The sequence below is a fragment of the Dermacentor silvarum genome, chromosome 7 (genome assembly GCF_013339745.2).
Source record: "Dermacentor silvarum isolate Dsil-2018 chromosome 7, BIME_Dsil_1.4, whole genome shotgun sequence".
In the NCBI taxonomy this organism is placed as follows: Eukaryota; Metazoa; Arthropoda; class Arachnida; order Ixodida; family Ixodidae; genus Dermacentor; species Dermacentor silvarum.
Window position 1 is genome coordinate 13,966,270 of NC_051160.1, and position 24,120 is coordinate 13,990,389.

The 24,120-nt window shown below is 46.9% G+C and overlaps 1 protein-coding gene across 1 annotated transcript in view; it reads right to left on the reverse strand.

Annotated features, from left to right (window-relative positions):
* Positions 1-24,120, reverse strand: part of LOC119458582 (long-chain-fatty-acid--CoA ligase 4) — a 63,255-nt gene that overhangs the window by 18,999 nt on the left and 20,136 nt on the right. The window contains exons 2-4 of the mRNA XM_037720421.2: positions 22,474-23,882; positions 18,814-19,850; positions 18,557-18,763 (exon numbers count right to left, since the gene is read on the reverse strand). Coding sequence (XP_037576349.1) covers positions 18,557-18,763; positions 18,814-19,850; positions 22,474-23,211 — 1,982 coding nt within the window. The 5' untranslated portion in view covers positions 23,212-23,882. The remainder of the gene's footprint in view (positions 1-18,556; positions 18,764-18,813; positions 19,851-22,473; positions 23,883-24,120) is intronic.

The following is a 24,120-nucleotide window of genomic DNA, read 5'->3' on the forward strand; positions in this document are numbered from 1 at the left end:
AAGATTTCCTGTAGCGAGAATTACAATTCTACTGCTTAAGAGGACGCTTCAGCTCGGGGCCTCCTTTCTAAATACATGGGAAAGGAGAAATCGATTTTCTCGTCAACCACTGGACCAAATCTGATGAGTTATGCTGCACATAAAAGAAGTTAGAATCTAGTGACTGTTCCTAACGAATTTTCGATTTAGGCTGTGTATATGTTTAATAAAAATTGTTAAATATTGTTGATTTTTATAAAAGAAAGCCATCATGTTTAAAACTTAATAACTCAGCAATGAAAAACGATACCATCATTCTGTAAATTGCAACTGATAGTACATCTAAAGCGTACAGAATTGATGTATGATACATGCCTACTCAAATAGGCCACTTTTGCAATACCCAGGTAACCAATGTAACAAATTCACGCACGATATCAATATATCTAATTTTTTTTTCCTCTTTGGATGCTCTAATGGGTGCACTTTACGGAACTGCGATATCTGTTCTTGGTGCAGAGCTACTAATTTGTAAACATCATGCTCCTATTTTTTTTTTCGAACTTACCTTTAGAGGTCTTGAGGGCTTACCAATTTTGAAACAATGAGGTCTCAAATTAAAATTCCGCTTTAAACAGACGCCAGAATGTAACTTTTTTCGCTCAAGTGAAACACATTTAATCGGGATTGGCCTAATGGTTATCCCAGGAAAGCGTTTCTGCGCTTTGTATGTATTGGAATAGGCATTACCGGTGTCGGGCCTGAGCTAAAGCTTCCTCTTCATCCGGATTACTCTATCAGGGGCACATTATTTGCTCGTAAAATGGAGTTGCATGTACGAAAGTTTGCTTGAAACTTGTTGCTTTACGGCACAGTGTTGCAATTCATGGATTGTATGCCCATGAGCTCGCAAGGCATATCCGCTTAGAACGAATTCTGAGAAAGACACCAGTTTCAAAACATGCGTTCGCAAAATGTGCGACATGAAACCGGCGTTCCAGTTAGACTATACTTTTGTGATTCAATGCGTAAAAACGTTGATAGGTTAGACCAGCATAAAGAGCTACACAGGGATGACAGAAAGGAAATGAGACCGCGGAGTATCAACTGGCTTTTATTGAAGGAAGCAGGAATTTATATAGCGATGGAAATAATTAACTTTATGAAAACAGGGGAAATGAACTTGCTCTTTTTATACGGCTTTTCTTGCAATGCTGTAAAATTCGTTTTGCTAAAAAACGTAAGTTGAACAGCAGTGTATCTACCGCAAACTCGATTACGCTTATTTTAAAACTGGCACTGGTTTCAAATTCTCTCCAAATGAATATGCCTTGGAGAACACGCTGGCTTCCATTCGTAAATTGCAATATCTGCCCTAAGATATCAGAACGTTCAATATGGAAGTTTTGCTTATTTGTCCATTATGCATTTTGATTTATCGTGCAAGTAATTATGTCTGCCTTTTCGAGTAATCCATGCTCAAGGAGTACATCATTGCTAGTTCATTCGATCTTCCAGTTCAATGAGCAGATTTGTGGTATATACCCAAGGCGATTTGCAAAAAAAAAAAAAAAATCTGTAAACTCTACAGAAAAGAGGAAGTAACACCCGATAAAGCCTCCTTGACCAATTTGTTAACACGAACGAACAAACCAATAAGTGTATAAAGCGAGAGTTTGTAATGGCCCGATTGCTTACCTTTGTGAGTAGATGGCAGAAGACGTTCGACGGAGCTTACGACCGCGTCCGTTGCCTCTCGGCTCTGTCGAGTAGCTGAGCTGTCGTCGTGCGTGTGCTGCGAGGCGAGCACGTGCGATCCCGACCACGTGACCGAGGAGGTGACATGTGCGCCGTGGACCGCGCGTACGCGTCGTCGAGTTGCGCGTTTGGTTGGAGCGCGCCGGCGAGCTGGGTTGAATGAGCTCGATGACGGCGGGGCGTTTGCTTTAGTGCCAGCAAACAGAGAGAATATTTTCTTTCTTATAGAAGCTCCGTACATCCTTATACGACATCTCGTCAAAATGAAACGCAAACGGGGGAAAATACATATCATCGAAATAGAAAACCAGGCCTACCGGTTCTAAGGTGAGTGTGGGATTACAGTAGAAACAAGAAAAAACCTTTGCGGCGACACTATCCTCGAGGATCTCACTCGATTTTACTGGAGGATAGGGGTGTGTGAATAATGATTTTTGAGAACGAATCGAATACGAATCGAATTGTGCCAGAAACGAAACGAATGTAATCGAATATCGAATAATTTTCCAATAGGTATAGAATAATGAATTGCCGTTATGACAAGTGATATGAAACGATGTCCACATTACAATATTCTTAAAATAAGCGAGTTTCTTTCATCACGTAGTACGTATGAAGCGTTGTTTATTAAAAGCACAATTGGGTCATTAGGAGCAAGCAAGTAGCTTCTTCGCATGCACAGGGCTCTTCAGAGAGTGTGAATGATCGCTGTATGTACGGCGTACAGCCTGTAAAGTATGGCTACCTAAGAAGTAGCCTGCTCCACTACGTAAGCTTGATCTCATGCTTTGTTTAACCATGCCCGCGGGGGTGAAAATCTACCATACTTTTGCTCTAATTTTACGTTTATTTACCCGCAGTCAACGTTTAGAAATATTCGAAAAATACTCGCATGTACGAATAGTGTCTATTCGATTCGAAGACCGAATCGAATAGGGTCCTATTCAATTTCAAGAAATAAATTGCAAGAGTGGGTGCTGCAGGTATATGTAGGATGTTAGCCCATTTGAGTACTAAAACTGAGCTAGGAATTCAAAAAGGTTGAGCACTAATTATTTCGTCCTACTGACATTGGCTTTTCAACAGTACCTTAAATCGTTTGCGATGTAGTCGCATCCGTGATAGAAGCTTGGCAACCGGCAACGCTTTCATACCCGTGAGACCTCGTCTAGACAATCGCTAGAGCTTCTTTTGCAGAACCCCTCCACCTGGCAAATATATTCAACTGCTTCATATCCTGCAGCACGAACGCGAAAATTTGAATTGCCAGCTATGCGTGAACCTCCACCTAGGCAACACTCCTCATGTTGGGCAGAACTGTCACTACCAGAGTGGCCCTCCCCACATAGTGCAAACCAGATTCACGACCGTCACCACTGTGACGAAATCGACATCGATTCCGACATTGAAAGAGACGCCAAGCAAGCGGTTCAACCCTGAACACAAGAGTCCATGCATTTAATTTTTTTCATGGACACGATGTACCGGCAAACGTCGCAACTACCGATTCAATGGGGGCTCGCATATTGTCCACAACGCGATTACAGCGGCAAGCAGACACAACCACGGTCGGAGAGAGCGTCTTCATGGTCTGAAGTGGACTGCGTTGCGAGTGAATGCCTCCCACAAGGTTATTGGTGCGTTCAAGACGTAGTGATATACTATGAGCACTCACCGGGACGGAGGCAAATGACAAGCAGTTCAGAGAGTGAGCAACGCAAGCCTAAGCCAGGCGACCTGCACACTATTCGATCTGTGCGACATAGTCCGGTAATGAGGAATCACCGCATGAAGTTGCTCTGGGATCGCCAGAGGATTATTGAACCGAATAGAGCCGCCGCCCAAGGGCACCAGCGCGTCAGGAATGCTGCTCACGTCGTCGCGTAGAAACCGTTCCACACGTAAGTCATCAGGTGGGAGAGAGGCTGACCAAGGCGAACACCCTTACCCATAAGGATTCCTGGGTGTAAGCATACTTTCAGAGGGATAAATTAAAATAAATGTGTTTGATTCAAGCGAAACGGAAACCAATAACCCCTTTATTTCAGTTTTTTTTTTTTCGGTACAGAAAGACTTAGGACAGCGAGATAGTAGTAATGTCAAACAATTGCTTGACGGGCCTCACAGCATCCATTCATATGGACAGTGAGCACAACATCAGTAATAACATAATGATTAGAAATCACAATGTTTTAGTATGCATCATAATCAGTCACTGTACAAGTATGTTTAACAAGTAAGGAACCGGTCATGCGCATCACCCAATCAAGAAAGGAAATCACGATGTAGTCGCATACTGCGCAAAATCAACAAAAACGAATATATATATATATATATATATATATATATATATATAAAGCTTCTTTTTTAAATACAGACAAGCAATACCAAAAAAAAAGTATTAAATACGTCTACCCTTACAATAAAGATAGCTGAGACAAGAAAACGACGCGGTTTCTATATTCTCTAAATGTGGCAAGTTGAGAAACCGGGAGAGAATTAATTTGAGCATCTAAAGTGAAAGCCGGAAATAAAAAATATACCCGATGCTTAACCAACCACACGCAGCGTACAAGCCATGTTCTTGCCACAAATTAAGACACACACAAAGGAAGAAACATAGATGATGGCACTGGCGGCCTACCGCCCGTGCCATCATACATGTTTCTTCTTTTGTGTGTGTCTTAATTTGCGGCAACAGAACATGTCGTTCAGTACACACCAACTAGACCAAGAAACAGTTCGGTTGAAAGCGTGCAAGCCAACAGACGCTAAGGCACGACTTGTGAGCTACGGCAGCTATTATGCCATGTCGTCTTTTGATGATGATGTTAATGATGCTCAGCTGTGGCACGCCCTTGCAACGAGGGTTTGCCCAAGAATCGGGTGACAGGGGGACATGTAAGGCAAATACAAGAAACTAAAAATGCAAAAGAAACAGCGTGAAGAAAGAAACAAGTGTACTTACTCCGTTAGTGTGCGATCGCACTAACTGAAACAAAAGTGTATAATAATAATCAATTTTGAGAATGAAATAATTTGAGTGAAACGTTCAGCGAACAGAGGGGAATGGAATTGAGAAAGACTTAGTGAAATAGAGAGAGAGAATAAACATCTTTCTTACGTTAATAAAATAGAAATTAGCACGGTGGCAGGGTACGTGCCATCATATTATGTCGCGCCTCGAAAAAACTCCCTGCGGCTATGGTTCTATGTTTGGGGCCCTAAATTATAGCATGACAGAGATACTTAACCCTTGTCAAATTTAGTAAAATGGAGCTACAAGTAGCTGTTTAAAGCGATCGTGTTATAGGCGTTCTTCGCCCGCTTTGAAGGTAACATCGTCTAGCCTGGAAATGATGGAGCGCTCCCGAAGGTCAGTGCAGTCTAACACAGCGTTTCCAAAAAACCTCCTTGCTCTCACAACGCTAGCTAATTCGAGGCAACACTGCGAGAGACGTGCTGCTTAGCACGAAGTCGCGGGATTGAAACCCGGCCGAGGCGCGACTTTACAATTGCTGGTAGGTACAGCGGGGGCGTGGCACTGCGGGTCACGGGACTTCCGCTTAACACGTGTTGTCATGGCAATCGTGGAGCTCCTAGGTGCCTAGGTACATAATCGCTTAGGGACTTTTGAGGCACTACATGATCTGGCACGAGACGGTCTTTGGAGGGACCGCCAGTCGTTTGTCCGCAGGCGCGTGGACAAGCGGGAGCATGAGAGAAAATTGCGTCTACTCTTGCGCAAGCGGATACTGCTCGCGTTTGTACCCCGGTGCCGCAGCGGAAGCCGCGGTCGTTGGGGTGTTGCGGAGCGCAGCGTAGCAACACCCCAAATAAAACACTGCTATAATCAGGTCGAGTGCTCCCTCCCTTATAGTGAGATTATATTTGGATCATCAAAACAGTGATGCGTTTATTTAGGAATACCATCGTTTCTCTCTCGAACCCGCTTGTCCTCGCGCCTGCGAGAGAGAAACGATGGTATTCCTAAATAAACGCATCACTGTTTTGATGATTCAAATATAATCTCACTATAAGGGAGGGAGCACTCGACCTGACTGTAGCAGTGTTTTATTTGGGGTGTTGCTACGCTGCGCTCCGCAACACCCCAACGACCGCTGCTTCGCGTCGACGCCCGGCATCGCGGCTTCCGCCGCGTCACCGGGGCACAAACGCGAGCAGTATCCGCTTGTTTACACTACCGCAATTCACCGAGATGAAAAGCCGTCACGCCACACCACCACTACTGCAAGGATTTCCGCCACTAGAACAAACGCTACAATAATAAAGCGCGGCCGGCGTGGACCAGACATCGCCAGACATTCAACGCGCCCTAAACGATTCGCTCTCTACGCACGTAGGAGCTGCGCTCGGCAAGGTCGCTGCGCCCGATCCCGGAGATAAGAGAGCCACGCTCAGTAACTAGCAGCCGACGCGCGGCCGCGCCGACCAGTGCCTCAAATGTCCTTAAGCGATTATGGCCCTAGGCACCTAGGATAGAGTACCTAAGAGCTCCACGATTGCCATGACAACACGTGTTAAGCGGAAGTCACGTGACCCGCAGTGCCACGCCCCGGCTGTACCTACAAGCAATTGTAAGGTCGCTACCGCGGCCGCATTTCTAGGAGGGGGGGGGGGGGGGGTGCGTAATGCACGATACGGCCGTGTACCGGGCACTGGTGCACGTTACAGAGCCCCAGATGTTCAAACTCCAATTCGCAGCCCCCCACTACGGCGTGCCTCATAAAGGGATCGTGGTTTTGGCACGTAAAATCGCAGACTTTCATAATTTAATGGTACGAGAGACTGGCAGACACCAGACGTTTCAAGGAGCGACTTCTGGCACGACCAAAGCATGCGTGCGATCGTGGCTTAATGGTTAGACCGTTGGAGGCTTGGCCTGCTGTACTGGAATACAAACGTTCCATCCCACCATCGGTCGCACATTTCTTTATAACATTATAGGTGGACTTCACCCTACTTCGGAGGCGTCTGACAGAAAACTCAAGGTGTGTTGAGTGTGCGCGTGTGCGCTATAGTGTGCACGAAATTGCAAGTTTGTAAGAGATGCGAGACAAAGAAACGTCACTTTTGTAAATGAGTGTACAATGCCACCCGTGAAGCACGCGCGCGCGGCAGTCGCAACGTCATAATATAAGTATGCTGTCACATACTTGGAGACTTTTCTCAGATTTTTGTATCCGCGGCATGGTAGAAAGAAGTGACCCATTAATTCAATTTCACTGCCCATATGGCATAGAGAGAACACCGTCAGACCAGCTCTATGCGACTAAAAATGGTGAGAGTTAAAAATGGTGAACTTTAAACTGACAAGGAGGAAACCCGCTCTTTATTCCAGCCGAAACGTAGATGATAAAAATCTGAAAATGTTGCCAAACATTGTTGTTGAAATTATTTTGTGAGCCAAATTTTCATAACTCGCTCCAGTGACATTTTTATTTATTTTTAGTTGCAAATACTGCTATCTCTATTTCGAGACATAGCAGGAGTGGGTACATATTAGTACAAACAAAACAACAAACAAAGACTATAAAAACAGATTAGCAGGTGATATGGTTAGGTAATTGCTTAATGAACTCTGCAAAAAGCAATGTGCGTAGTGAACCATCCAAGTTGTGACAACTTTCAATGTGAGTGGAAAAAAAAAGAAAAATTTAAAACAGTCTGTGTGTCCTGAAAGGAAAGATGTTTAGTGCGTGGCTTTGTTGGGTTGCGTGTGCGCTAGGAGATTTAAAAGAGAAAGGTGTCTGAATGCCGGATATGACGTGTGAATTACGTTGTGAAACATGGTGATTCGTTCCCGTGTGCGCCTGTGCTTCAAAGTCTGCAACATAAGCCGAATCGGGTAAAGTAAGGATCACAGGTCCACTGGGCGACGTTGGCCCAGCTGACCAGGTATCCATAATAAAGTAGTTGTCGTAAGTTTGCAGGAGCTAAATATCGGAGCACGCTTAATTAAGAGCGTTTGGTTCACTGCCGTGGAAAGCGCAGGACACACAGAAAGAGAATGACAGGGGACGATTTTATCTAAGGCAGTTTGCGTAGTGCCAGAAGAATTGCAAATAGTCCTGCTATAAATATAAGTGCGTAATCCGGAATTTGTCTGTTTTTCGTCCCCATTGGGTTATCCAAAGTTTTGGATCCGGAAGGCGAAAAGCAAAGAACCAACACAGAAAAAGAGAAAAGATGCTTACAGAGCATCAGTGGGTGTACTATTGTTTGTTTGCATATATTAGCGATAACACAAATGATGTAACGACAGTAAGTTTAGGATCGCAGAAAAAATTGTCAGATTTGACCTTAAGGAATGGATTTTATTCACTCGAGTGAACACGCCGAATATGTAAATTCAGTGTGCTAGCTATGTCTGTAAAAATACAACTTCAGGGGTGTGTAGCCGCGACCAATGATTACAAAAAAATTACTTGGTTCATTAAATAAAACATACTGTGATCGCCTCCGATGCAAATCGTCAATCGTGACGAAGCTCTCAGCTGTGAGAATAGAAACTCTTGGTTCGAATTGAGAAAGGTTTTCCTTCTAAGTGTTCTGTGCCATTGGCCAGACACATTCGCTAATGATATGTCCAAATTCATGGCAAGGCTGTAATGTACTCTAGCTGGTAATTCTAGCATAAGAACCTTTTGTGAATATGGTCATTACCTCATAAACACGATAACCTTGCTTCCATATACAGAAAGTTGTTTGCCACAGGCCTAGTTAGTCAAAGGTGAAACGCAGAGCTTAACCTTCTGAAAGAACTGGAGGCTTGCTTTTGTAACTTGGAATGTCAGAAAACGAGACGCGCCTGAATTCCATGAGGGGGTGTAGCCACGTTTTGAATATCATAAGTAAGGTATCGCCTCGCAATCCAGATCCTTGGTTACTGAGTCTACGAAAGCATCCTATCGCGCGCGTTGCCTTAAACGCAACTTGCTCAATCTGAGCATTGAATATTGCATGTGTAGTCCTCGTCATATTCGTCGCCGAGACAGCTTTCGTCACTTTCGCCTTCCTGTGGAAGACGTACGTGTTCTCATCCAACTTGATGCATAATAAAAGAACATGCATGCATGATGTGAAATGAGCGAAACCCCTGTAATTAGTTCAAAATTAACCCTTCTTCTATACCTATGCACCTGCGGTCAACATTAAGCAATACTACGCGAGCGTTATGCCTATAGCCAAACACTTAGTGCCTGCATTTCAGCAGCAGGGCCAATCAAATTGAGGATACGGAGCACCGCCAGTTTCACCGCAGCGGCTGTACATGGTTTGACTGATCACCTCTAATTTCACCAGTGCTGCAGCATCGGCTTCCTACTCTATTCGTTTAATCATTGCGCGGCCCATTTCCAACTAACCGCTCCAGTATACGAAAACGCGCAAATGCTCGCTTCCGCGAATTCGCTACACAGCGGAAATTCATGAATTCCGCTGCTAAACTGCATTCTGGTGTGTTTATTGGTGTAAGCTACACGCGAACAAAAAAAGCAGATATAGAATTGGCTGACTGAAAAGTAGTCGACGTCTTCGCAACGCAAGGACTTCATGATTTGTGGAGAGCAGGTGTATGAATAACGTAATTTTTGTGTAGTGAACGGTTATGTATTGATGATACGCTGAAGTATTTATATTTTTAATGTATAGGAGAAAATGTTTGAATGACAAAATGTAGGATTCAAAGCAAACTCAAAGGCGTTTGGCCTTTACTCAGTGATACACACTCAGTGCACATAGCCAGCAGTGCCCATACTCAGTCGCCCATGTGACGCATAATATTAGACTGGACATCACCGGGATCGGCCCACCAAGACGGCGAAACACCCCGCCAGCCCGCAAAAAAGGTGGCTGCACTCGGAGAAGAATGCTTATCATTAAGAGAATAAAAACATTGTGCATGAACTGCGACGAGAAAAGCATGAAATTATAGAAGAGGCCAACTCCAGCCTTGTTGTCTCGATGCAAGCTCGCTTTTCGTTCATTTTCTTGCCCCGAGGTGGCGCTCCAATATTTTAATATCCTGCAGAATAAGTGCTGAGACGACTGAGCACATCGTATTGGATATTCCAATATATTCACCCTAAGGTCCCTTATCCACCCAGGAAGAACCGTAGGGAACGGGTACATTCCAGAAGCGCTTTGATTCGAAGCGGATGAAAACTTCAACTGATCAGCCGTAGAGATCAGCAAGACGCGTTTAGAGTGTTGGCAGAACAAGAAATGCAGGGAAGAGAGTGATAGGGATGAGGTCGCTACAGGCATAGGTAGTTACAATATCGAGACTAATGGTTTAATGAAAAGAAATAAGGTCAATGAGAGATGGGCAAAATGCTATGGACTGCAATATATGTAAAGGTTGGGAGGGAGAAATAAATGCATGGCACTTTTTACACAATCGCAGTCCGGCGATAATACACAAGTCCGGCGATAATAATGAGAGAGAGCGCGCTCGTCAGTTAGCACGCAGGCAGTTGGCTACGCAATTGCCCAGATGGCGAAACAAAGTTGAAGACCAGCCTTTCGTTTAAGAGGCGCATGGGCAATTATTGCGGCACCGCTCATAATATTTACGAAGGTCGTTTCGGGGCGTTTGCATCTGAGTTAAGTGTTTATAGCGAGAGGTGAATATCGCATTAACTAGCGAACGCGAACACATTGGACGAAGCGTCGAAAGGAATGCCGGTGAATAAACAAGGTAAGCGAGTCGCCGAAGGACGGTGCCTTAATGTACGCTAGAGAGCAAAATTACAGGCGTTATCTGGGGTGAAAGAACTCCTACCAGGCATTTGGAACGCTGCATAGCAGCCGATGACTGCATAGCAATAGTTTAAAAATGACATCTCTGTATTTTTTTAATTTTATTTCTCACAGATGTACAGCCTGCCGCTTGTGACGAGGAACGCGAGGTTAAAAAACTGAAGCTTGATGCAACTTGATGAAGCTTACGCAGCTTGACAGGCCCCATTTCTCCGATCATCTGACAACCAACAAGGTAGCTCTGTGCATGCACAAACGTATACGTAACAAGTATAACATGAGCTACAGAGAGCAACGTATGAGCGGGTCAGAACAAATAATAAGAGAAGCGTCGAGAGACAAATATATATATATATATATATATATATATATATATATATATATATACCACGGAGATAATTTTCAGTGATCGATATTTATCGTGTGTGCGAAAAAATTTTCTATACGCTGGTAACCATAGTTGGTACCTGTCCTTGGGACATGGCAGCACTCACGGTGTAGTGTGAGGTGAATGGATGCATTTTTCTGTAACATACGCTGGTTTGTAACTTTGAGCACCGTTTATGGATTTGTGTTTTAAAAGGAGATAAGGGTTACTAAATTACTGCGATTTTTTTTTTAGAACGTTACAGTCGTGGAAGGAACTAGCAGTGTGAGCATAGTAAATTAAACCTGAAACGGCTCGCAAGGCGTTTTTCTGCAGCGGTGAATCTAATTTACAAGAGCTCGAGTATCGCAGAAAGACGTGAGGTGCATTACTGAGTGCTTTTCATGATTGCTGAAGCGGTAAACGTTGATGGGTCCGTTGCGATAACGAAATGAGTAACGGAGTTGGCAGGGGAAGAGGGCACGGCGTACCTACATATGACACCCCTCATTATCTGGCCCGTTCCAGGCTACGCCCACTGTATCGCTCGCGTACATGTACAGGGTCGTCCACTCTTAGTACGAACACGGCGCCGCGTGGCCGCGCTCCGCGGAGCGCCAGCGCACATGGCGCGGCCGCGCATCGAAGCTAAGCGGCGCAGGCGCACAGGGGCTTGGAGGCGGTGCTTCGTGTCGTCTGCTAAAGTGCGCGTCTGCTAAAGTGTCTGCTCTAGCAGACAACAGGCGGCACAAACACGGCTCGCTCGCGCGCTTTAGCAGACGACACGAAGCCCCGCCTCCAAGCCCCTGTGCGCTTGCGCCTCTTAGCTTCGATGCGCGGCCGCGCCATGTGCGCTGGCGCTCCGCGGAGCGCGGCCACGCGGCGCCGTGTTCGTACTAAGAGTGGACGACCCTGTACGTTCCTCGGCGCTCTGATGTACACCGGCTGTCCCACGTAACTGGATCCAAACATTAAAAAAAATCAGAGCCATTCCACTGTGTGAAGGTGGCTAATACGGAGCTGTACCTGAGGTTATACATGACCGATGACGTGTCGTGGGCACACTAATGTTTGTGTAACATCGAATGACGAACATTTCCAAGAGAAACGCCTCGAACCACTTTCCGTCTGGCCGAAACACGTTTATGCTGAAATCACCCACAATCAAGGTGTGGTAGTGGAGTCGGTAGGGGTGATCCAACCAAAGGTGCATATACGCTTGGCGGTTGCGCGGCACCATCTTCGTCCGTATTACGTGCCGCTCGCCATCGCCGTGCACATTCCCGCTTCTTCGTAGGCGCGCTGTTCTTGCGCAATCCTCACCGCACGCTGTCCACGCATTGCAGGGCTGGAAGACAACTGAGATAAGGTTAGCTGGTTTGCTATAGTAGCATGCCAGACGAACAGCCAGGCTAACATCTCCAGCATATCATTAAATAGCACGTTTCTCTTTCTCTGTGGAGCCCGTGACGTCAAACCGCAATCCATACTAAACAGTGTCTATTCCGGCTTTACTTTTTTTATTACGATATTTTTTTATCACATGTTTTGGCACTGCTCGCGAGTAAACGCAGCTGGGGCATACCCGGCGTTACGCTTTTATCGCCGGGATCAGACAGTCGTCAGCTCTGGGGTGGCCGCCACCTTTTTTGACTACGCGTACAAATCGCCACAACCTGGCGTATAACAGCTCCTCTTTAATAAAAGAAAAAGAAAGAAAACGCCATAGCGGCCCTGCGAAAGTGGATGTCCAGCGACGCTATTGAAAACCACCACTATAACTGCTGAGGGGGGGTTTGCAAAGCTTTGTGACCTTATAGTAGAGCTTCTTTAGAGTGCTTAGAGCCCATAGCGGTGCTGCAACAACACTGATAACGGTTGCTAGGTTGGTGATTTTATATATGAAATGCTAGTGACGTCACTCCCCACGTCGAACGCTGCCGTCGCCGCGGCAGCTTGCGCAACAGTAATCTTTACCGGGAAACCTATGCGGGGAGGGCTACGTGCTTGGCATTGCTATCACGAGCGCCTTATCATCAATTATGTGGTTCGGATGCTTGTTTTGAACTTGTTCTTTATTGAAACGTATGTCGTTCTGTATGTTGTATGCGTGATTCTGAAGGATGAATGCTCTGTTCGCTTCACTATTGCTGAGTGCTTTCAGCCTCTGCCTTACGGGGCTATGCGCCATTGCATATTTTGCTTGCTTACCGGGGTATGAGCTATTACGGGGGTATGAGCCATTGCTGATGATCGTTTTCTGTCGACGGACGCGAAAAACATCCCTGGATCCTAGCCATTGACAGCTTCGCTGTAAATGATGAAAATGCCACGTAGCAAGACTGAACCAAGGTAATGTTGTTTGCCATCGCTTGGAGATTATTATCTGCATTCCTGCCTAATTACTTAATTCGTCTTAATTGAGCAATTAACTTCTCGCACATCATAATTGGACTAAAAGTTTCAATGAGAAAATTGTACAGCGACATGAAAAAATTCAGAGCCCTTCCATTACTGTGAAGATGGAAGCCAGTGAAGCTGTGACTATGGTGCGTCTGCTATAGTCAGTGTTGCTGTAGTTAATTTATATATTATCATTATTGACTATATTGAGCGTCTTCGGCATATCTGTCAAAGAGCAAGCACACAGGCGTCTTGTTTTCGCCCGGCGCGATGGCCAAGTAGTGCGTTTGCTGCCCCAAGCCCGTCCCATCGTCATAGACTAATGTATGAGCCGCAGCGTTCATAGCCGCGACACACTGCACGGCATCGTCAGGATCGTGGAAGATGTTAAACGAGCATCCGTCCCATAGCGAGTCCAAAGGAAACTGCTGATAACAGCGCTAGCGCGATCTCTACGTCACGAGACAAAGGAACACACGATTGGTGGGACGTGCCGCCGCCGAGTATCGCGACACTTGTGAAAGAGGCATCGGCGGTGGCGAGTGGTATAACAATGGGCCATCCATCATCCGTTTTGACGCCTGTGCACAGCTGGCGGCAAACCGCCGCGCAGATGGAGCTAAACCACCACGCACATGGAGCCGAAATTTGTTGATCTACTTCCGGTCTATCTATCTACTTACGTTACCGGACGCGATCTCCTGGTACCTAGCCTATAACAGCTTCGCTGTAAAAGTTCCGATCCACATTTGTATTGCTTAATGCGTGGTACGCTAATGAGTTTTCCAGGCATGAAAGAGGCCCGCGAATACACACAAAAAAAAATGCCGCGTGAATGGCCGTCTGCGGCACTTTGTGTGTATTCGTGGGCTTCATTCATGCTTGGAAAAACACATTTGTGTACCACGTATTGAGCAATCAAATCTGGACTAGGAAGTTTTTCATGTGGCTGTGCAATTTTCTCATTGACACTTTTCATGTAACGATATTATTCGAGAACTTGATTAATTAATGAAGGTTAACTGTGTAATTACGCGGAATGCAAAAGAACAGCGACGTTTCCACATCATCAGCGAAGCAATTCGATATACATAAGCTATTTGCCAAGTATCAGCTGGACTGAAGTGTCGTTTACTAGAATGCGTTGCCGAATACCAAGGCTTCATTTCTATACCCATAGGTCTGGTTTGGCGCCTTCCCCTCAATTCTCTTATTGCAATGAACCCAAAACTATGGATCATTTCTTTAAAGAGTGTCGTAGGTTCACCATGCATAGAAAACGACTTCTAGGTCCCCTCCGCCAACTAGGATTGACCATTACGCTACCTATCATTCTATCTCTGGGGGCGTCGGCACTACCACACTGTAATAGGAACGTATGTGATGCCATATTTAATTTTGTAATGGAAACAAGGAGAGTGCCATGCTAATTTTTTTTCACAAGACAACAAAAATATTTTCTTCAAATTTTAAGATGCTATAGCATGACAATTAATATTAACGATTATAATTCATTTATTATCTCATTCTTAAGTAAGAAAATCCCATTTAGGTATCCTTCATTTTTCTTCCCACTGCCGCCCGATTCATGGCCAATCCCCCGTAGTGGGTTGTGCTATTTCTATAGGCACCAAACCAAACGAAACCCACGACACGCGACGGAATGGCTGCAGCTAGAAGGATAGCTACACTCCGTTGATACTCACCGACCTTTCTCACTCGCAAAATTTCTGGGCCCTTGGCCATCACAAATAACACAGCGGAATGTATTCAACGCACTGTAACATTTTTTTCAAAGACAGGCATCCTTAACGAGTACTAGATGGCGCACTGAATAGTAACACAATGTAAGTACAACTTGCTTCCATTTATATTTATGAGCCGCTTGTATAGTACAGGTTATACTCTTTAGTATTATGGGGGTGCCGAAGCTCCCGTTTGATTGCCATATCTGTATGCGTGCATTATTTTATCAGTGTGTATTCCTCGTCTCTTTGCCTGCTCACCGCAGACTGCATCTGCCGCGTGTGTGTGTGTTTGTAACTCTGTTCACGAACTCAATGCGGTGCGACTTTACTTCGCCTTTTATATCTATATGTTCGTGCGTGTGTGGGCGTAGGACTGTGTGCTGCGGATTCTTGGCCCTTAAGGGCGTTTTTTTCTTCCTTTTCTTACTACATATGCATCCTTTTTTATATAGTGTTTCCGCTATGCTAAAAGGAGTAGCCGCCGCCATTGTAGGGCGACTGATATTTTCATGTAAATAAATAAAAAAAGCTACAGCGTTCCTGCTGTGCTTATACCCTGGTCTGAGCCGTAATCGTAAAGTCGAAATTACGTAACATTTCACTATAGGCGCTGACTAACGCCGACCGTTTCGTCTCGTTCGCCGAGGTGCGAGGCCTGCAAAGCCACTGGAGACGTTAAGGAAGTCAGCGTTGTGCGATGCCTGGTAGCGGCCACGGCCCTGTTCGTTCTGGCCAGCAGGTGTTGCTTTGCGTGCTACGACGCGACAACGTGTTAAAAAAAATTCCGCGGTTTTTACGTGTCAAAACTAATTTTGACCACGTGGAGTTCTTTAACGTGCACCAAATGCACGGTTCACTAGCGTTTTTGCATTACGCCCCCATCGAAATGTGGACGCCGCGGCCGGCTTAGGTTAGGTTAGGTTAGGTTAATCTGCGGTGAGCGTACCTAACACGCGACCTCGTGCTTAACAGCGCAACGCCAAAACCACTAAGCAACCACGGCGGGTTTCGAGTCCACATGTCGCACCCGCCCATGTTTAGTATACAGCAGGTTTTTTCTCGTCGAGCAAGGTGCCCGCTCCCCTTCTATCGGAGCTCGCGCCGGTAGGACGTCCCACCTCTGACCGTACCGCCAACGCACGACGAGTCGCACGAAACTCAGAACCACGCGAGCATCCAAACCGCATGCGTGCCGGTCGCAACTGCACCGACGTCACAACGCGCTCGATCGCCACCTTCGCTCCGCACCGCACACGACTCTCCGGCGCCATCACTGCACCAAGGCTCTACCTCAACAGTACCGTCCTTGCAAAATTTACCAGGATGCGGGCGCCCCGGCCATGACGACGACGACGCAAGTGTTGCAAATGCGCACCTTCGCCCGTGGTCCACTGACACAGATACGCCTCGCCCCAGTAGACGGGGCCCAATCCCCAACATTCTCTTCATCGGTCCTACGCAACCAACTACAACGACCCGCCGGGCCCGAACGACGGGATGCTGCTCCGCTGTACAGCCTGCACAGTTTATCGCCGCCGTTCATAACAAAAGATAGACGGTCTGAATCTATATACCGGCCTCCTACGCATTCATTCATTCGATTATTCGTTAATTCATTATTTCATTCACTTATTCGTCTCTTTCCTATTTCGTCCTTGTGCAGCAACAGGCTTCCCTGCTCTTTTAGTTGTCGCTTCAGCATCCTTTACCGCCTGCAATGAAATGACCCACCGCGGTATAGCTTAGTGGCTATGGCATTGAGCTTTTGAGCCCGAGAACGCGGGTTAAGTCCTAGCCACGGCGGCCGCATTTCAGTGCGGGTGAAATGCAAAAGCGCCCGTGTATTTTGATTTATGTGCGTCTTAAAAAAAACGCAGGTGGTCAAAATTAATTCGTAGTCCCCCTGAGCGCTGTTATGGCACGTAAAACCCCAGAATTTAATTTTTGCTATAAAATTGGCATGTTGGGGTGTCTTGAATGCATGACTTATAAGACGCGCTGACTTCTACCAGACTGGTCCATACGTGAAATTTTAGCTGTGATAATCAATTACTTTGTGTGTGTGTGTGTGTGTGTGTGTGTGTGTGTGTGTGTGTGTGTGTGTAGCGCACATTTCAATATGCGGTTACGTACGGCACGAATGATATCTTTCGTCGTTTGCTTTGGCTACGCGTAAATACTACTGACTGTCGCTCGCAGCCTGAGTAGCACACATGTAGCACAGCCAAGTATAAACATCGCATCTATTCACCGTTTTGAATGCCTATCTAGGTGTGCTTGCCTGTTTTGAGATAAGTGCAAGCACGTATAACTAACTGCGACGCGCGATGACTACGATGTGCATATACACAGTGTAGGTTGTTGCGAAGCACATTCTGCCAGCATTGTTTGTCCGCATTATATCGAAGTGTCAACATAGGTTCCATTGTGTCGGCGCGAGTAGCCACTTCTCGCGCACTCCTGTCGTCTCGCGGCCGAGAGCACACATCGCTTAGTTGGTGTTTCGTCTATATACACGATAGCCATTGACACGACAAACACTTTGTCTAGAGTATACCCATAATAAAGCGTTCAGTTGTGTTGAATTGAAATGTCTAGCAAGGCGATTGGTTGAATGACAAGCGCATCCCGAGTCGAATATGACTACCGCACTTAGGAGCAATCTATTTCCGAGTTCTTACTTCCGCCGTGGCCTTCCACGCAGTTATATAATTTTGTGTTCAACTCGTACCTTGATCGTTCAAATAAATAAATAAGTAAATAAAATTTCAGTCATTTAGGAGGAATTAATCTTTCTTGTTTGAATGAATGCCGTTTTGAGGGTTGAGAAAATTGTGAGGTAAGAAAGCTATATCTCAGGGACTGGTTGTAATAGAGAACGTCGCGATTGAAGCTCGAGCAAGATTTGGCCGCGTAATGAGAATAGAGACTACATAATCAACTTCACAGCAACTGAACGAGAGGGCAGCCACAAACTCTATCAAACAACTGAGCATGGAAGGCGACTTTAAAAGTACAATATTTATCCAGAGCATGATTGCAATAAGTTGTGCAAATGATAGACTGGCACCAGTAAAGACATGTTTAACAGGTATACCACAGAAACCTAGACGCAGCTGTCGGAAAACTAAATACACTAAAATGCACAATAAACAAATACTAACCAGCCACACCACACTTAAACATACTTTATGACCCTGCAGTAGAAGAATTTATTCAATGCGCGGCTTGATAAAACAGGGTTTTCAGTTGTGTTTAGTAGAACTAAGCCACATTTTGTTTACCGTTGTAAATATAAAAAAGGATACCTAACCCATTAGGACACTTTGTACTTCAGGGCACTTGGGCCATAGTTCGCGGCCCAGAAAGCAATACGCATTCACACCAGTCGGGTGTCCTCTGCCAACCCGTACATCTCGTCAATATCACGTTGGTAAAAGTTCTGAAGCGGCTTTCTGCGAAGCTTCAACGTAGGCGTGACCAGTCCCGAGTCAGGGCATCCACTCTTCAGGCGCACAGTTTCAGCTTGAGCGGCACCTCTGTCTTGTGCAGCTCGCTGGCACGCGCGTACGCCAGGATCGAGTCGGTGGCAGCTTTCACAACGTCACTGTCTTCGCACAGCTCCTTCAGAGTGGACAGCTCCTCTTTGCCAAGTTCCTTAGCTAGGCGCAGCAGCTGCTTGTGGTTCGGTGTCACGAACGCCACTAGGTAGGTGTGCAGCGAACTGCCGTACACGAACATGTTGTCGATGAGCGGACAGGTCTTGAGAATCATCTCGACGCGTCCCCAACGAAACGTACTCGCCGTATTGAAGCTTCACTAGATCCTTCTTGCGGATCGATTATCTTGAGCGTCCCGTCGGGGAAGATCTCGCCTATGTCACCGGTGTAGAACCAGCGGATGCCGCTTTCCTCTCGAAATGACTCGCGAGTCAGTTCATCGTTTTTGAAGTACCCTTTGGCGACACCCGGCCCACCAACGAGAACCTCACCGCGGGGGTTAGGACGGTCCGAAACGCTGTAGTTGCCTTCTGGCCAGTCAACCAGCCGGATGTAGCATCTTGTTAGAGGTGCTCCCACGCGGTTCTGGCTAACGTCATCGGCGTCCACGATGGTAGCAGCGCCACCTGTCTCGGTGAGGCCGTAACCCTCGGCGATGGGGCAACACATACAGACTCGAAGGTACCGGCTAGTCTGTGTGGACAACGGTGCGGAGCCACATGCGACGGCCTTGACGTTACCGCCGAGGACTGCGCTGGTTTTCTTGAAGATAACTCGGTTGAGGAGAGGCGTGTCAAATCCAAGGTCTAGCCAGAAGTTCTTGTAATCCACAGCGAACTCGAAGAAAGCCTTGAACAGCGGCCCTTTTGAGGCGGCTGCTTCACTGATGCCCTTGGCAAGCCTGTCCAGTATGAGCGGCACGGTTGCTATCTGAGTCGGTCGTAGAAGCGTCACGTCGCCAGGACAACCCCGAGCCAAGGCGGTCGCGTTGTCGGTGAGGGTCTGCGGAGACGAGTAGCCGATACGCGCTCCGACAGCGAAGAGATGCAGCTCGGCGACCAGTTCGAACATGTGCGCCAGGGGCAGGTAGGCAATGTAGGTGTCGTTGCAGGTCGAGACGCCGAACCTCTGGCAGCCCACGGCGAAGCTGTGCAGTGCTGAAACGAGGTTCGCGTGCGTGGTGACGACGCCCTTGGGCAGCCCGGAGGAGCCGCTAGTGAACATGACGATGGCCACGTCGTCCGCTGTGGGCGGGCATGAGGGCAGCTCACAGCTTCCGGCATGTTTCTCGAGACTAGAGAACGGGACAATCTGCAATAAAAGAACGAGCATGTTCCGTCACAAATTATGATTCACTCTCAATAACTTCGCCAATTTTACACACATCTATTTTAAATGTACTGTGGAATTTATTGAAGGAAAGTAAAAAAGGCAGGAAAATCCTTTGTGAATATTCTAGTGAGCCTTATTAAAAAAAATTCATCGGCCCTTGCACTCCATGAATATGGTTAACCAGCGAAGCTGAAACGTGCGGCCCCCGTGTTTATCACTGGGTTAGTCCCGAAGGTTCATTAAAGTATTTATGAACTATGAGGTTATACACACGTTCGGCTGCGACGGAGAGAACGACGTCACTGACGGTATGACCGCAGTCAGCCGTTGTCGCTTGCGTTCGATGTCTAGAGTTTGCTCGGCGGTGTGGTTAGCAGCATTCGGCCGCCATTGCCGCTTGCGATTCTTCGAAATTAAATTGCTTCAAGAATAAATCTGTCCGTTACGTAATACCATGAATGGATCATACCCCCTTAAGCAATGGCTCATACCCCCGTAAAGGCGGCCTCCCCATTAAGACGACGGAAAAGAAGTGAAATTCTACGCCGGGATGATGAGCGGCAACGCAGTCAGCTGTGGAAGAAGACGATGACGACGAACGCGGGAGCAGTGGCACGAGCGCGTGCCGAGCACGAGCACAACCCGAGGGCCAGCTGCGGAAAAAGACGACGACGCTCGAGCCAATGGTGATGATGATAGTTTTCTGTACACAAGCGATTTCGCCGAGGCATATACGATTTAGCCTAGACATATAAAACTTTGCTTTAAACCAGGCTATTAAACGTAGGTTTAAACTACAGTCAGTACGGTTCCGTTTTATGATCGCAAAGGCTTGGATACCCTTCCCAAACCACATGCAGGTGTTAGTTATTGACGGCAGGTCCCATTACAAGGAAGGAAGTACTATTCCTTCACCACTTATGACACATTGTGGCACGTCGAAGAACTCGTTAAACATGGGGTAGTGGTTCTACTAATGTGGTCCTGCATAGCAGTATCCTGCACAGTGTGAAAAAAACTGGAGTCAAATTGTGTAAGCATGGTGTCCCTTTATTCCTCAGCTCCACGTTCATGGTTTTTTCCTTGCTAATAGCATATACAAAAACAAGTCGCGTACTCGAATCCGTACACCGTGACTATTGCACCATGGCTCGGTTATGAAGGCAAAAGATGTTTCCAGGGCAAAGTTAATATAAAACATGTCATGATCGAGGGATACATCTTCTGGAGCGCAAAAGAAACAAGACCGGCAATCATGATACAACCATGCAGTTGATGGAAGCATAGCCATCTTGATTATACAGTCGAGCCCGTCTACAAAGAACGTTTGTACAACAAGTGACCTGTATAACAAGGAATAAATCTAAATAATTAAATTATGGGGCTTTACGTGCCACAATCACGATCTCAGTATGAGGCACGCCGTAGTGGGGACTCCGGAGTAATTTGGACCACCTGAGGTTCTATGACGTGCGCCTAAATCTAAGCACACGGGTGTTGTCGCATTTAGCCCGATCGAAATGCGGCCGCCATGGCTGGGATTCGATCCCGCGACCTCGTGCTTAGCAACCCAACACCATAATCGCTAAGCAACCCCGGCGGGTAAGGAATAAATATATCCCGGTTTTTGTTTTATAGTGAGGTGTGCGGGGCACGACCGTTACAACGAAGTGATCTGTATAACGAATTATTTTGGAGGCCCCTAGCACTTCCTTATTAAGGTGTTCGGCTGTACATTTATTAACTCGTGCTTTATTCTTCAATGGATGCAATTCCACAAGTCGGTGAGCTCAGTTTTCCTGCTTTGCTGAGTGCGTTTTCATGTTATCATGTTTGCGTATTTCATATGTTGCCACAGCCACCTGCACAAAAGTTAGGTGGGTTCGGTTTCACTACTTTTTTTCATCAAATGAGTACTATTTGTCGTTCACCAGCCCCTCCGTTAGCGTACTGTCGGTTATCACGACTAGCCGCAGCAGTTTTTGTAACACTCCTCCAGCGCATATCGATGGTACTGGGAATTTGAACCCTGGGTTTATGGAACCTTTCACAGCGTCAAAGGAACTTGCTCCTTGGCATCTGCGTGCAGGAGACTCGAGCACCTGCTCCTTTCAGTTTAGATTTCGTTACAGCCTTTGGGTGCCTAACAAAAACGTCCGCCCTAAAACATTCTGACGCATACATAATACTTTTTTTGCGACACCATTGACGCGCCAATACAGTTAACGTAGAAAGTTAGTGCATCTACACTCTTTTATGCGTGCTTATTGCGTGTGTATATTCTCTGTATACATAGTTTTGTTCTGGTGCATTTCTCAAGGACGTTGAACAAATACAGCATCGGACAGCAAGTACTTAGCTCATAGTACTATATCATCCTTCTCATCTTCTACTCTCCTGTGTCAACCCTTACTGTTTACTCCAGCGCGGAGTAGCAGGCTAGAAGTGGGCTCCTTCCGAGCAACCTCTCCGGCTTTCCTCCAATCAAAAAGGTGTGTTCTCACTCCAACCACACAACTTTTGTATCGTAGTGTTGTGTCGATGCAACAAATATATTAACAAAAGAACAGGAGGGGGGGGGGGACGTTTCAAGCACACTGACCTGTGGACCGTGAGTGGACTGCTCTAACGGCTTGGAGTTGGGGTTCTCCATGCACACAACGTGCGTCAGCGACGGCATTTTGTTGACCACACTCAGAATCCGCGGCAGAAGATCCTCGGACGTGACCAAGTGCGTCGCCTCCGTCTCGTTGATGGCGCTCACTATCCCGTCGTTGCTGAGCGTCGCGTACAACGTCACAAGGGGGACGTTGGTGCGGAAACAGGCCTGCGCCGTCAGCAGCCACTCAAAACGCGTCTCGGCCAAGATGGCCAAGTACTGACCGGGCCTGGCACCTATTGAGTGGAGACCACGCGCTGTCAAGTCGATTCTGCTGTCCACTTCCTCGAACGTTTTCCATTCGTACTCGCCGAGGACGAGCTTCTTGAACACCTTGCCGCTGGCCTGCTTCTCTTCGTTGTAACCCAACACTGGTCGGATACCTATGGATTGCCGCTGGGCGTACAGGCTGATTGCCGTTCGAGCCAACTCGTCCAAGGTCTTGGCGCCTTCCATGCTCTCGATCGAGCTGTTCTTCAAACGTCGGTAGGGTGACGACGAGTCTCCCTCAACCACGGGCTTGGCGAAGCAAGCACGCTTTTTCTTCCAATACACCCAGGGCTTCTGGAAAACGGCGTAGACGGGGAGTGTGACGACATCGTAAACGGCCACAACGAGCTTTATGAGCAGCAGGAAGCCTTGAACTACGACGGGCTGGGCAGCTTCTCCGCCGGGCGTCATAATTTCCGAGTTTGCAGCGGTAAAACTGGCAAGCAGCACGAAGATGTGGGTGGTAGAAGTTGGCGCAGCAATTTGTAGATCTCAGGCGAACTGGTTGAGCGCCGAACGGTTTGGTTTGGTGCCTATGAGTATGGCTCGGACCCACTACGGGGTTCGGGGGAGCGACGAACGAAAACAGAGCAATCGCAATCTTTGTTCTCCTTTTCTCCCACAAAATGCCGCAAGATGTACAAGACAAATCTTCTTTCCTTATATTTGACAATATTACGTTTAGTTTCTACGGAGCAAGGGAAGTGGTCCTTTAGAAACCACAGATACACGGTAGATGCAGATGTAGAGCCTTATGTGTCAATGGCGCATACCCACTCAGGGGAATCGGCCGAGAATCGGGCAGTTGTCCGTCTTTCTCTTCCTCGAAGGTGATGCTGCTTCTTCTGTTCACGCCGAAACACGAAGAGTGGAACGTTGAGAAGGAACACGAGCGGCGTGCTAATCGCAATGGCACTTCAGCGCTCTTTGGCGGCTCATATCAAGTGGTGCTCTCGTGAAGGAGTACCCGACGTATTGTCCAGTATGTCCGCGATTGCGCTCCGCTTGCTTTGGCAGGTGGCCCAGCGGGCCCTCTCTTTGAGCTTCCAGGGAGAGTCCTTTTCTTCGCTGGTCCTGCGGTCCTGGAATGTACACAATCGATATGATATCGGTTTAGAAAGGTACTCTAGGTCATATTGCGCGTAGTGAAGTTTGAATTCAATGATTTTCAGGAAACTGGTAGCATTTCGAAGTACCACCTCTGTTACCGTCATTGTGGCCCGGGGGTGATGGGAATTAACAGTGCAATGCCAGAACACGGTTCCACATCACGGAAAATTTGAAAAGACTTGTTCACCAGTATTTCTGCTATAGGGTACG